Consider the following 12,047-nt stretch of genomic DNA (forward strand, 5'->3'; position numbering starts at 1 on the left):
CTGATGCTTGAATGTCTAATGTCAAAAGGATCCAGAAATTCAGATAATAAATTTTTACTGTTTCAATTAACTGATTTTAAATTAATTTGCTAAAACAAATGCAAGTATAGAAAGTCACCTCCCATCATGATTACTGGGAATAACTGCTCTTTATGCATCAGAACATTACACAAAAAAAGTGTGAATTTCACTAGGGAATGCAATGAAGTAACCAAGAAAAAAAAATTGCTGGTAATAAAGTGCTTTTATTAGGAAAAAGGATGTGAAAATACAACATTTGAAACCAACATTACCGTTTACAAATGTTTTCTTAACATGTTAAAAAGTGAGCTATGAAGCTTTATTGCAGCATACAAACTCCTCCCCTTTCCAATAGAACAACTGTCATCGAACTGTCTCATGACAGAGTGCATGTAGAATTGGCAATTGAAATCTGCAGTTTTCATACCAGTGCCAAGAAGATTCACCAGCTTCAAGATTTCATCAGCACAGGATCCAAAAACTTAACAGTCTATCAGTGTACTTAGCTATATTGGTTTATCAAGAAACAAAAACTTTTCAAAAATTAAAAAGTTAATTTTGATTCTGAGGGACTTTGTAATGGACAATCATAAATAAACTGCCCATACTTCATAGGTTTTGGTCTTGATGGCATGACATGCTTTTGGGAAAGAGTAGCTGTAAACACTGAATTTCACAGAGACATGCCCCTTGAAGAGTGCGGTCACTCCAAGTGGTTAGACGCTACATTCGGCTCTGTCCATGCTCCGTAATGGAGAAGGGGTTGCTTACCTGGGAGTCCACACAACCACCACCCATAGGAATGAAGAGACAAGCTCTTGCTACACTCACACCAAAACTACCACTCTACTTACCAGTCTGAGAGATAGTCCACAGCGTTCACCATTATAAATTCCAAGTAGACTTCCTGCGCCATGGAGATTTGCAGGGATCATCCCAAACCGACCATCCCCTCCAACATATTTCCTTGAACAGGCACACTGGCATACTATTGCTTGTTTGTGTGGAAGACCCACTATATAGCGACTTCACACTCACAGAGCTTACTGACCTGTTTGTTTGGCAGCTGCATACAAACAACATGCACAACGGATGTCTTCTGGAGGTTCCAAAACGAACATACCTGATTTACATGCACGAAAACAAGGGGCAGCAGCATCTTATAGCTGGATGCCTTTATAACCAAAAGGAGTGACATTTCACCATGCCTTGTAAAAATCTGAATACTTTTTGCAAAGCAGAAAATAATGATAGAACCCTGAGATATCCTTTCAAAAAAATCCTTTAAAATCACTCACCACACTACTACAGTATCAGCTGCACATCTGCTCCACGTTGCACGTGGGTAAGGTAAGGTTAATTATGCATCCGAAGTCTCCACATTGTGAATTCACCATTTTCACACAACCCTTCCACATACTCATGACAAACCAAGAAAGCGCCTAGGATCGGCATTCTTACAAAATTTATGACGGGATACAAATCTGAATGCGTGATTATTTGTAAGAAACAGTAAGAAATAATGTGTCGTTAATAGTGAGGACACTCAGGAAGTGGCTTTTAGCAGATAGCACCTGCTACAGGTCATTACTACACTGTCAGTAGTTTGGCGCTCTTCCACAACAGGCAGGGATTGCTGCTCCAAAGGCTTAAAGTGAAGTGGACTCTGTCCCTCCATCCCGGCCCTCTACTGCTCTGTGAGTGAGAGCTTGAGAATCCTCTCCAGCTGCTCCTCCTCCTCCCTTCGCAATCGCTCTTCCTCTTCCTGGGCTCGAGCAGAGAGCTCCATGGCTAGCTGCAGGTCACTGTCTGGGCTGCTGGTGGAGCCGCTGCTAGTTGGACTCATGATGTCTCTAAGGTCCACCAGCGCCCCCTCTGGGATGGACCTTAAACAGCAGCATGATGCACAGCACAACCCAGAAGGTCAAACTGTTTTCTGTCATACACTTTGCTACCCTCCCCAAACATCTACCCATACATACCCATTTCCCTGGATAGCTGTCATGGCATCTGCTGGCACCTCACTGACATCCAGCCAAGTTGATGCCTTAAATCAAAAATTTTTTTTTAGCATTTAGCACTACAAAAAAAAAAAAAAATCTAATTAATATTAAGAAATCACAAAGGAACTAGCATCAAAAGTGACAGATTCCATTACTCTTTGAAGTCTTAAATGGCTCATTATTGAACAGCTGTAAATATACATTTCATCTGTGTTCAGCAAATATGTTAAAGATTTGTTAACTACATGATGACTTTCGGTGAGAGGTGAGAGTTAATTTAAAAAGGTTGCTTCAGTACACCACATATACTATTCTATCACACATATAACTCTATAACTACTGAGAATATGTACATGAGCGGTAAAAGTGGAAGTCTGGTCTCAAAGGGTATACTACGTGGAAGCAAATGTCTGGACTATAGGGTGTACAAAGAAAGAATGGATATCTGTAAATTTAAACATGGAAGTTTCTACTGAGAGGTATACAAGAAAAAAGATGGATACTGGTGATGCCCCCTGACCTGGGTTGATCTGCCTTCTGCATCGAGAAGACTCTGGTGAATGGCAAACTGTAGCAGCTCCTCATCATGATTGGGAACTGGGCCACTGCGGTTGCCCCCACGTTGGCGGTAATGTGGTGGAACCTCAAATATACTGGAACACACCTGGAAAGGAGGAGGGGCTTGGAAGAAAAACAAATAAAATGGGAGAAAAATATCAAATGACTGGAGAATGTTTGCAAGGAATGCTACCAAGATGTTGTGAAAGGACATTTTTGCATACCTACGGCGCTATCATCATCCTCCTCCGTGGGGGTGGGGACAGCCGTCGACGGGACTGAGTCCGCGGGCTCCTCAGTACTGCACTTGTTCAAGTTCCCAAATGTGATGCGGGCGTTCAGCACGTGGAACAGAGGGATCTCTGCAACAATTAAGTATGTGCACTGAGTTAGCCTGCCCTATGAAAGGCCTGTCATACGCTCCCTTTGCTTTAAAACATACATTTACATCTGTTTGCTTTGCAGACACTTCTCACCATATATTACATAACACCCCCAGTGGGATCTGGAGCAGCATCTCAAAATCAAACACATTAATATTTTTGTACCAAAATGTATGAAAAATGGCATAAAGTGGGATTAAAAAAAAAAAAAAGACTATAAATAGTATAAGGTAAACAGGTAAATGAAATAGTGGGATACCATCTTATATACTCTAGCACCTGTTTCTAAAAAAACATTCAGTAAAACTTCAAATATATACAAAGGTTCAAACTAAGCTAATTACCAGTAGACATACTTGCAATAAAGTTTGTTAATTGTGGTTGGTTTCAGGTCTTGGAGAATAGGAAACCTCATAAGGTTTTGTTTTTACAGGTTTTCGGGTAAAGGATTCTGGACCTATACCACTGTTTTTGTCAGTGCACATCAAATGAGTAGCAACATATAGAACTATAGAAATGCAAAGGTGAAGTTAACAGATGGTAAGGTGTGTTTAAAGCAGAGTAGTTTTGATCTGGCATCTCAGCTGACGTGAAAGAGCCTGGTTGATGCGTAGCGGCAGCCTCAAAGCACGTAGACTCGAGGTGAAAAAACAAGGGAGTCTCCCTGCAGGAGTCCATCAAGGGAGGCCTCCACCACTATGCAAGTTCTGGCATCTAGTTCATGTTCCACAAGGGATCGGGCGATTATCAAAGTTGTCGCATAGTTTGGTTGCCGTAGACATCACCGTCATCAGAGAGTCAGACGCTCCCGATGCTACAGTAACCTGGTTTATTCTCATCTATCAAGCCCTCCATCTTGTTTTATCCTTTCCGTGGAGCTCTGGATCTGCCAGTCTGCTGTGAGGAAGGCATTCCGGCCTACATCTTCCAATGAGTGGAAGCTTTCAGCTTCCAGTGAGTGAAAGCTCACAGCTTTCCTAGCAGTGTCAGATGTTCTCCAGCTGGCATCAAAGGAACAGCACTGACATGATTTGAGTCCTACCTATCAGACAGATCCTACCAAGTGGTCTGATGGGGCTCCCGTTCATCTCCTCAGTCTCTCTCAAGTGATGTCCCACAGGGCTCGGTACGGGGCCCCCTACTCTTCCCAATCTACACCTCTTCCTTCAGCCCCGTTATTGCCTCTCATGGATTCAATTACCACAGTTACACCGATGATACCCAGCTCTTCCTCTTATTTCCACCTGGAGCATCAGACATTCCCTCGTGCATCACTGCCTGCCTATCGGACATCTCTGCCTAGATGTCTGATCGCCACTTACAACTCAACCTCTCCAAAGCAGAGATCCTTCACCTCCCAGTTGGCCTGTCTTCCTGTTGTGAACTCCATCAAACTGGACAACTCACTCATTTTGCTTACCTCCTCGGCTAAGAGTCTAGGAGTGACGATTGACTCAAGTCTGTCTTTCTCTCAGCAGATCGAAGCCACAACTCAGACCTGCAGATAAGTCCTGCATAATGCTTGCAGGATCCGTCCCTCTTTAACAACTGACACTGTGCAACTACTTGTCCGGGCCATGGTGACATCTCGTCTGGACTACTGCAACTCTCTCGTCTGGCCTTCCTGCTACTGCCATCAAACCTCTACAGCTAATACAGAACGCTGCTGCACGTGTTGTGTTTGACTTGCCAAAGCGCTCCCATGTATCTCCTCTACTCGTTTCTCTGCATTGGCTTCCTATAGCTGGTTGGATCAAAGTCAGGACTTAAGACCTACAAAATCATCAGCAGAACTGTCCTCAGATATCTACAAAGACATGATCATTTGCTATACCCCAAAGAGACTGCTATGCTTCTCCACCTCTGCCCACTTTGTGGTCCCACATACAGTACAAAAAGTCCAAAAGCAAAAGCACAAAGGTTCTCGGTTCTGGCTGTGATGTGGTGGAACAACCCCCTCCCTTACTCAGAACTGCTGAATCTCTGCCCACATTTAAAAAGGGTCTTAAAACATTTCTCCTATGATCTCTTATGCTCATGTAATGTGCAAATGTTCATGCTCTATAAGTTTGAGATCATAACCGTTGAACAACGGATAAACCGTCACGCAGCTACTCGTGTAATGTAAGGTAAATGTAAAAAAAAAAAAAAAAATTACGTGATTAGGAATTGTCGATATTCGGATAAACTTTTATGCAGCTACTCGTGTGATGTACATTAGTTCATATGGTGGAAACTAAAACTAACTGTACTTTAGAATTTTATTTTTTTTTATTTTTATAGAGCACTCTTCTCACGCAGTGACACAGAGCGCTTTAACACAGGCATAAAGCAAGAAAAACTGATACAAACAAAGAAGACAGTCAACTAATGGCTACCATAATGAAGAACTTATTCATGAAGAATCATGGGTCTGCATCTAAGTCTCACTTTTTGCTAATGTAATGCACACATATTTTCTGAGATATATGTCGCTTTGGATAAAAGCATCTGCTAGATGAATAAATGTAAAATGTAAGTGTAAAACACTGTTAGGAGACAAGTGGGTGGCACAGTGAGTAGCGCTGCTGTCTCACAGTGCCTGGGTGGTGTGAGAGGACGTGGGTTCAATCCCTGCTCAGTCTGTGTAGAGTTTGCATGTTCTCCCCGTGTTTGTGTGGGTTTCCTCTGGGTGCTCTGGTTTCCTCCCACAGTGCAAAGACACGCTGTTCAGGTTCCCCCATAGTGTGTGAGTGAGTGACGGACAGAGAGAGTGTTCCATTAATGTATGGATGAGTGACCCGTTGTAAGTAGTGTATCTAGCAGTGTAAGTCATGTTGGTGAATAAGGTATTTGGGCTGATAACACTACATAGAATTCACTGGAAGTCGCTTTGGAGAAAAGCATCTGATAAATAAATAAATGTAAGTGTGTCTGAAAGACATCTGTTTTGAATGCTAAAAGGAATTAAGCCGTTCTAAAGGACAGAGGGAGCTTATTCCACCACACAGGAGCCAAAACCATGAACCATTTACCAGTGTGCAAAGAAGGATACCTGAAGTCCTGCTATCCCCGCTTGACCAAATATGACTTTTTCACAAAAAATATTTATAGACATGAACTGTTTAACAGGCCAGGTTTGGGATCCCTTAGGCCACTGTGTACAACAGAGCTTTTAGAGGACACACTGTTCCTCCTGCATGCTAATGTAGTGGGAAAAGCATTACCTATCTTCACTGGGAATCCAGGGGGGAACTTCAAGGTGACAAAGTCGCGCAGCCGGGCAAAGTGGGTGCTGGTGCGAGCCATCAGATCAATGATGGGTGTAACCTGCTCCACCAGGGACAGTGGGTGCTCCTCACTCATCCACAGAGTGGCCTTAAATCTGAGCCAGTGGGAAAAAAGCAACATACCATCAGTCATCAGGCTGTGTGTACTGGATTTATTTCCTATAATACAGTCACCTAGCAAATTGGACATTTTTACCTTCTTTTCTATATACAGTATATCTGCCATGTTCTAGTCATGTATTCTATGTGTGCATGTGTTTAAAAATTGTTGGAAAGACAGGAAAAAAAGGAGGGTACAATTTGCTAATAAAACCTTACAAAATATTACTCCAAATTATTTTGATATGCTCCCATTAAATAATTTTTGGACAAAATAATCACTAAGATTTCATTTTCTTGGATATTCAGGCAAGTCTTGTCAGAATACATAAAAAGGACACACTTCTGCGTGCGAACGGTGAGCTCAATGGGTCGGCCGATGTCCCGATCCTGCAGGTCAAAGTCCGGGTCGAAATACTCCTCTGGCGAGATAGCTGTGGGATTGGTGGCAGTGGCATACTCCAGGGTTAAATCCTGTTTCAAAAACACCACCCAGGGGTCACAGCCTATGCTTTAACATCTGCTTCTTTTAATAGAGTCAGTTAATAAATAAACACTTTGCATCCAGAGGAGTTCATCAGCAGCTGAGGACATAAAGCTACATTATGCATCATTACTATTCAGCTAGGAGAAGATGTATAGAGTCTACTCAGCTCTTTCCTCAGAATTGACATGCATCTTCATTGAAGGAAATACATCCACATCAGCATGGGACCCCAGACTGCTCACCCCTTGAGCGCTGACATGCTGCTCCACCGTTCCCAGGAGAGACTCCAATATATTCCTCTCATCTACAGGGTGTGTATGGAAACCACAGATGTAACATAACGTCCATATTCTCTGTCAATGGAATGAATTTGACCTTTGAATATTGTCCTTGTACCCATGACAGGTGTGAGCAGTTTATGATTTAGAACCAGTCGAATCTGAGGTAAAATTTAATAATGTAAAGAATGCAAAGCATGATGGAAGAAAACAACAACAGGCATAGCCTACATTCCACAACTTCCACCTCTGCAGTTAAAGGACCTTTCTAATGCTTCCATCTACACAGAGGTGCTGTACCTTTTATTCTGGCCTTTTCCTCATCCGTGAGGTGCTCCGTCCTGGTGCGGATTACAACATTGACATTGTTCGCGGTGAACACCTGCAAAGGAGTGCAATAAAAGGTAGAATTGACCTGACGTGTACCGCAGCGATTTGGCCGGGTCCTGCTCTCTGGCAGGTCTGGGGTTCGAGTCCTGCTTGGGGTGCCTTGTGACGGAATGGCGTCCCATACTGGGTGTGTCACCTCCCCCTCCAGCCTTACGCCCTGTGTTGCCAGGTCAGGCTCTGGCTTGCCGCGAGTGTGTGTGTGAGGCTCCAGCCAGTGTGTGTGTACCGCAGCAGGCCCAAGATTTCTCAGGCCCCCATGTTGTCAATTACTCATTAAGATGAATAAAGGAAACCAGGTTAAGAGCACACCTACATGCTTCATGACAAATACTGCAAATGGATAAAACACAAAGACAGTCCATGACAGCAAGCAAACCTGTTATGAGGGGTAACAAAGTCATGACTTGCAACTAAACCTGAGGAACTTACATTGGTTGTGATGCTGACAAATTAAACTCGTGATAAATTTACTTTAAACTACAGCACTAGAGTTACTTTTGCAAAATGCAAAATTTTTTCTCAGATGACGCAAATACAAGTGGCCCTTGAGTTACAATGCAACTTTCAACAAGTCGGACTTCAGACGGCCATCCCATTAAACTTATACAACTTCTGAGTCCCAATGTTTGGTTGTAATGGCCAACAAAGACCTTGCACCTGCGGATCAATACCATCTGCTGGCTGCCATATTTGTTGTTGTTTTGGTCTCAGGCACTGTTTGAGCACTGTTTAGTAGTGATTGTGTTTTGTTTACACAACTTTGTTATTTCCTTGAATTTACTTTTTATTGGAAATGGCTAGCAAGTGAAAAAGTGAGTGTTGTGGTGCTCAAAAGAGAAAACAAAGCAATGAATTTAGAAATAAAAGCAAAAGTAATGGTGCAGCATGAAAATATTGTACTGTACTGATTATTTTATGAATAATGTGTGAAATTAGGGAAAAAATAACAGAGCCATTTTATACAATGTAGCATTCATGCATGTTAATTCTTTATATATCCTTATGGTTTGTATAACACAAAGGGATTTTCAACTTTGAACAAGGCTGGCAGAGCAGAACTCTGTTGCAAGCTGAGAACCTCCTCTATTGCTATGCTTTTTCCACAGTGGTTAGGTTACCACTTCTTGCAGCGTTACAGTCTAGAAATCCATCTCTCACCTTTGCTTCAAAACCATTGATAACTTCCGTTTTATCTGTCCTCCATCCCCAGATTCCAGACTTATTTCTGTAGAGGAAAGAACAGCTTAATATCTATCAAAAGTGGCTTTGCTTCATCACTATCTGTTTAACAACTCAAACCTAGGCTAATGGACTACACGAACACCAGTACACAATCCTTTCATTCAATGTCGTAATCCTATGGCCTTGAGCAGTAAGTACAACCCTACCTCTCGAAGGCTATGTGTCGTGTGTCCAGGTAGGTGTTGACAATGGGTGTGGTCAGCCGCTTGGCCACCTCTTGCTCAGCTGGCTGCATGGAGTCTAGTGTGACCTCCTCCATCTCCCGGGAGATATCAAAGCGCTCTGTATCAACCACCTCCTCCTCATGGTTGACCTCTATGAGCTCTGTATAGTTGTCTGCACCCCACATACAAAGACAGAAGGTGATTCAACTGATGGCTCTCATATGACTAACAAGACTTGTGCAACCAGATCCAGGTTAACCTCTAGGATGGGAAAAGACAGCAATTCCAAGAAGAGCACCAGGAAAGTACCATTGTCACCACCTTCAAAACAAAGGCCTTATACAAAACCATCTCTTATATCCCTGCACTATTATCCAGTTACATATATGTATGTGTGTTGCACTTTACATTCTTGAAAGCAGCCACCCTTAATGACAGCTTTACACACTCTTGGCAGTCTCTCAGCTAGCTTCTTAAGGTGCCACTTGGCATGCTTTTCCAAGTCTTGAAGGAGTTCCCACATTTGCTAAGCACTTGTTGGATGCCTTTTTTTTTTTTTTACTGTCCAATCCCACTCATCCCAAACCATCTCTACTGCGTTTAGGTTGGGTGACATTTTTCAACTCTAAATTTGATTATAGTACAGGAAAACTACTTGATGTGAGGTGCATTACAACAGAAAATATTCTTTAAATTTAAAATTTTCATTTTGGGGAAAAAAATTCATACATAGACATCAACTTCACTACAAGCCAAATGACTCACTGTCTCCCTTGAAGATGTAGCTCCTCCTGCCTCTGATCCACGTCATGTTCTCAAAGCCTAGCAATGTGGCATCCACCCGTAGGTTGGAGCCGCTCTTCCAGATCCGACAAACGTCACTGGGGCACATGCGTGATACCAGGGGGACTGAGCAGAGGACACAGAATGGTCCATTGGGGCACACTTGCATCTGTTTCTGGGAACTACAGCACAGCACTCTGCGATCCTTAGATTATTACTACTACTACTACTAATACTATTATTATTATTATTATTATTGTTATTATTACTATTACCATTATTATTAAGGCACCTGGAGTTGTTCGAAAAATGAATCTCGATTAACCAAAGCTGATACTTGCCTTTATAAACAAACTTAACAACAACAAATTCATTAACAAGTAATATTTCCACTACTTTGGCGTTTTCTTTCAAACGTCCATAAATGCGTGTCTCGAGAGATCAACCACAGAAAAATCACTCCCAGTAACAGCATTGCAGTATAAAGAAAAACTCACTCCAGCTGGTAAACTCCCACTTCATCTCCATATAGAAATCTGGGGACTGGGTGGGCAAAGAGAGGTTCGTGAACAATGCAGAACACCAGCACAGACATCAAGACTGCGATGAAAAGCAGGAGAGAATGACGGAGAGGGGCACCTCGCGGATCTTGCACAGCAACTCAGGAACCCCTCCCAGTGCGGTGGAGGCCTTCAAGTAGTCCCTCCGCTGCAGCACCAGCTGCACCATCTCTGGATCCCCAGTACTGACAGCCTCCTGCAGCACTGCACACACCCAGATTCACATGTGGCCACAAGTACGCACACATACACACGTCGCAAAATGTACGGATCGAAGTTCCGCAGCTGCCTGTATGAGTGTATGAGTTCCTGCCACAAGGCAAACTTGATTTGCTGAAAGACAAGTGTCCTGCAGGGGGGTCTCACCTGTCCATCCCTTGGCATTCTCTTTGGTCACTTCAGCACCATGCCTCAACAGGACTCTCACCGACTCCAGGTGTCCCAGCGAGACGGCCAGATGAAGCGGTGTACGGCCCCTGGGGTCCACCTTCTCTATGTCGTGCTGTGTAACATGGGTAAAGAAGGGTATCCAGCCAAATTCCTTTGTTTCTGCCCCACCCTACACACTGCACATACAGTACACTATAGCACTCAGAGCAATTTCACAAGCTTAGACAAAGCAAATGACACAACAGAAATCTGTAGAATATTATGTGAGCGTCACAGACACCCTGTGACAAGGAAGGAGACAGACTGAACACACACTCACTGTGTCAGAGATGCTTTCAGCCCTGAAACAGCTGAGGTATTACCCAGGTTTTGTGCAATGAGATAAACATAAAACACCCGGCCTTCACTGACTTGTAGAGAACTGTGAGAACAGCTGCCATTCTGGATTCCTGCGTATCATCCCCTCAGAACCAAAGCACCTGCTGCTTAGCTGAGACTTTACAGATTTACATTTATTCATTTAGCAGACGGTTTTTGTCAGTCCAGCGACGGACGTACGGTACACCTCAGCAAATACAAAACATACATGATCATAGGACATACACAGACAAGACATAAAATTCACACACGGCGAACACTTCTGGAGGACGACATACAGACACAGCGACGGCGCCACACAGAAGAGATTTTAACTCGCCACACGCCTACCAATACTGGTGGTAGTGTCAAGTTAGTAAGTAACTAGTAGTAGTGGCTCGTTCATTCGCAACTAACTGTGCGTGGCGTGAAGCGCGCCACGTCCAGCCGGCCGCTCGCACGCACACCGACCTGGGAGACGTCGCGCTCGAGCTGCCTGTAGTCGTTCTGCCACACCAGAAAGTGCAGCGGGAACTCGAGCCGGAGACGCGCGCTCGACTCGGAGTTCATGATGGTCCGCGAGCTGCACTCACGGGTCGTTAGCGGTAGTAACCCGGGCAATGGCCCCGAGCCTTGGCTAAGAGCGTCGCAAGAGCAGTAAAGAGACCCGCCGGCGCCCAATTTAAGAGCAAAAACAAACCAGGCATAGGGCAAAAGACTAGTAGGGGGCTAACTTTTCAAAATAAAACTTTTGAAAAACAAGGAAGTGACAGGTTGAGACTATTGCTTTGACGGGGGTGCTCAGCATGTTAAAAAAAAGCAACACTATTGTTTTGGATTCACATTAGATACATAGATATGTATAATTATTAATATACTGATAATACATTTTAATGGATGTGATATTTCACGTGTTATTGACACATGTAAAGTAAATACTTCGTGATGTGACAAAGTGATTAGTTCCGGAACTCAGACGGAACCATTTAAATGCTTCGGAGGAATGCCTGTTATGGTTTTAATATTTGGTGTGCATAAAAATTGTTTTTCTTTACCAGAATGT

At 43.3% G+C, this 12,047-nt stretch overlaps 1 protein-coding gene across 1 annotated transcript; it reads right to left on the minus strand.

Moving 5' to 3' along the window:
• Positions 1-232: 232 nt before the first annotated feature.
• Positions 233-11,715, minus strand: ankrd13a (ankyrin repeat domain 13A). The gene is made up of 15 exons (XM_018749053.1): positions 11,456-11,715; positions 10,604-10,739; positions 10,317-10,441; positions 10,175-10,220; positions 9,660-9,803; positions 8,877-9,066; positions 8,647-8,713; positions 7,399-7,480; positions 7,063-7,124; positions 6,677-6,807; positions 6,172-6,329; positions 2,807-2,944; positions 2,545-2,705; positions 2,004-2,068; positions 233-1,907 (listed from the first exon to the last, which is right to left on the minus strand). Exons 1-15 carry the CDS (start codon positions 11,552-11,554, stop codon positions 1,709-1,711), a joined length of 1,803 nt encoding a protein of 600 aa, XP_018604569.1. The 5' UTR covers positions 11,555-11,715; the 3' UTR covers positions 233-1,708.
• Positions 11,716-12,047: the final 332 nt, after the last annotated feature.

The sequence above is a fragment of the Scleropages formosus genome, chromosome 19 (assembly GCF_900964775.1).
Source record: "Scleropages formosus chromosome 19, fSclFor1.1, whole genome shotgun sequence".
In the NCBI taxonomy this organism is placed as follows: domain Eukaryota; kingdom Metazoa; phylum Chordata; class Actinopteri; order Osteoglossiformes; family Osteoglossidae; genus Scleropages; species Scleropages formosus.

Bases quoted from the DNA above. Each gene is read 5' to 3' on its own strand.
- ankrd13a (XM_018749053.1), bottom strand. From the start codon at position 11,554: ATGAACTCCGAGTCGAGCGCGCGTCTCCGGCTCGAGTTCCCGCTGCAC. The intron at 10,740-11,455 runs GTCGGTGTGCGT...CATGTTACACAG, and splicing joins TCGAGCGCGACGTCTCCCAG to CACGACATAGAGAAGGTGGA. The intron at 10,221-10,316 runs GTGCCCCTCTCC...TTGCCCACCCAG, and splicing joins TGCTGTGCAAGATCCGCGAG to TCCCCAGATTTCTATATGGA.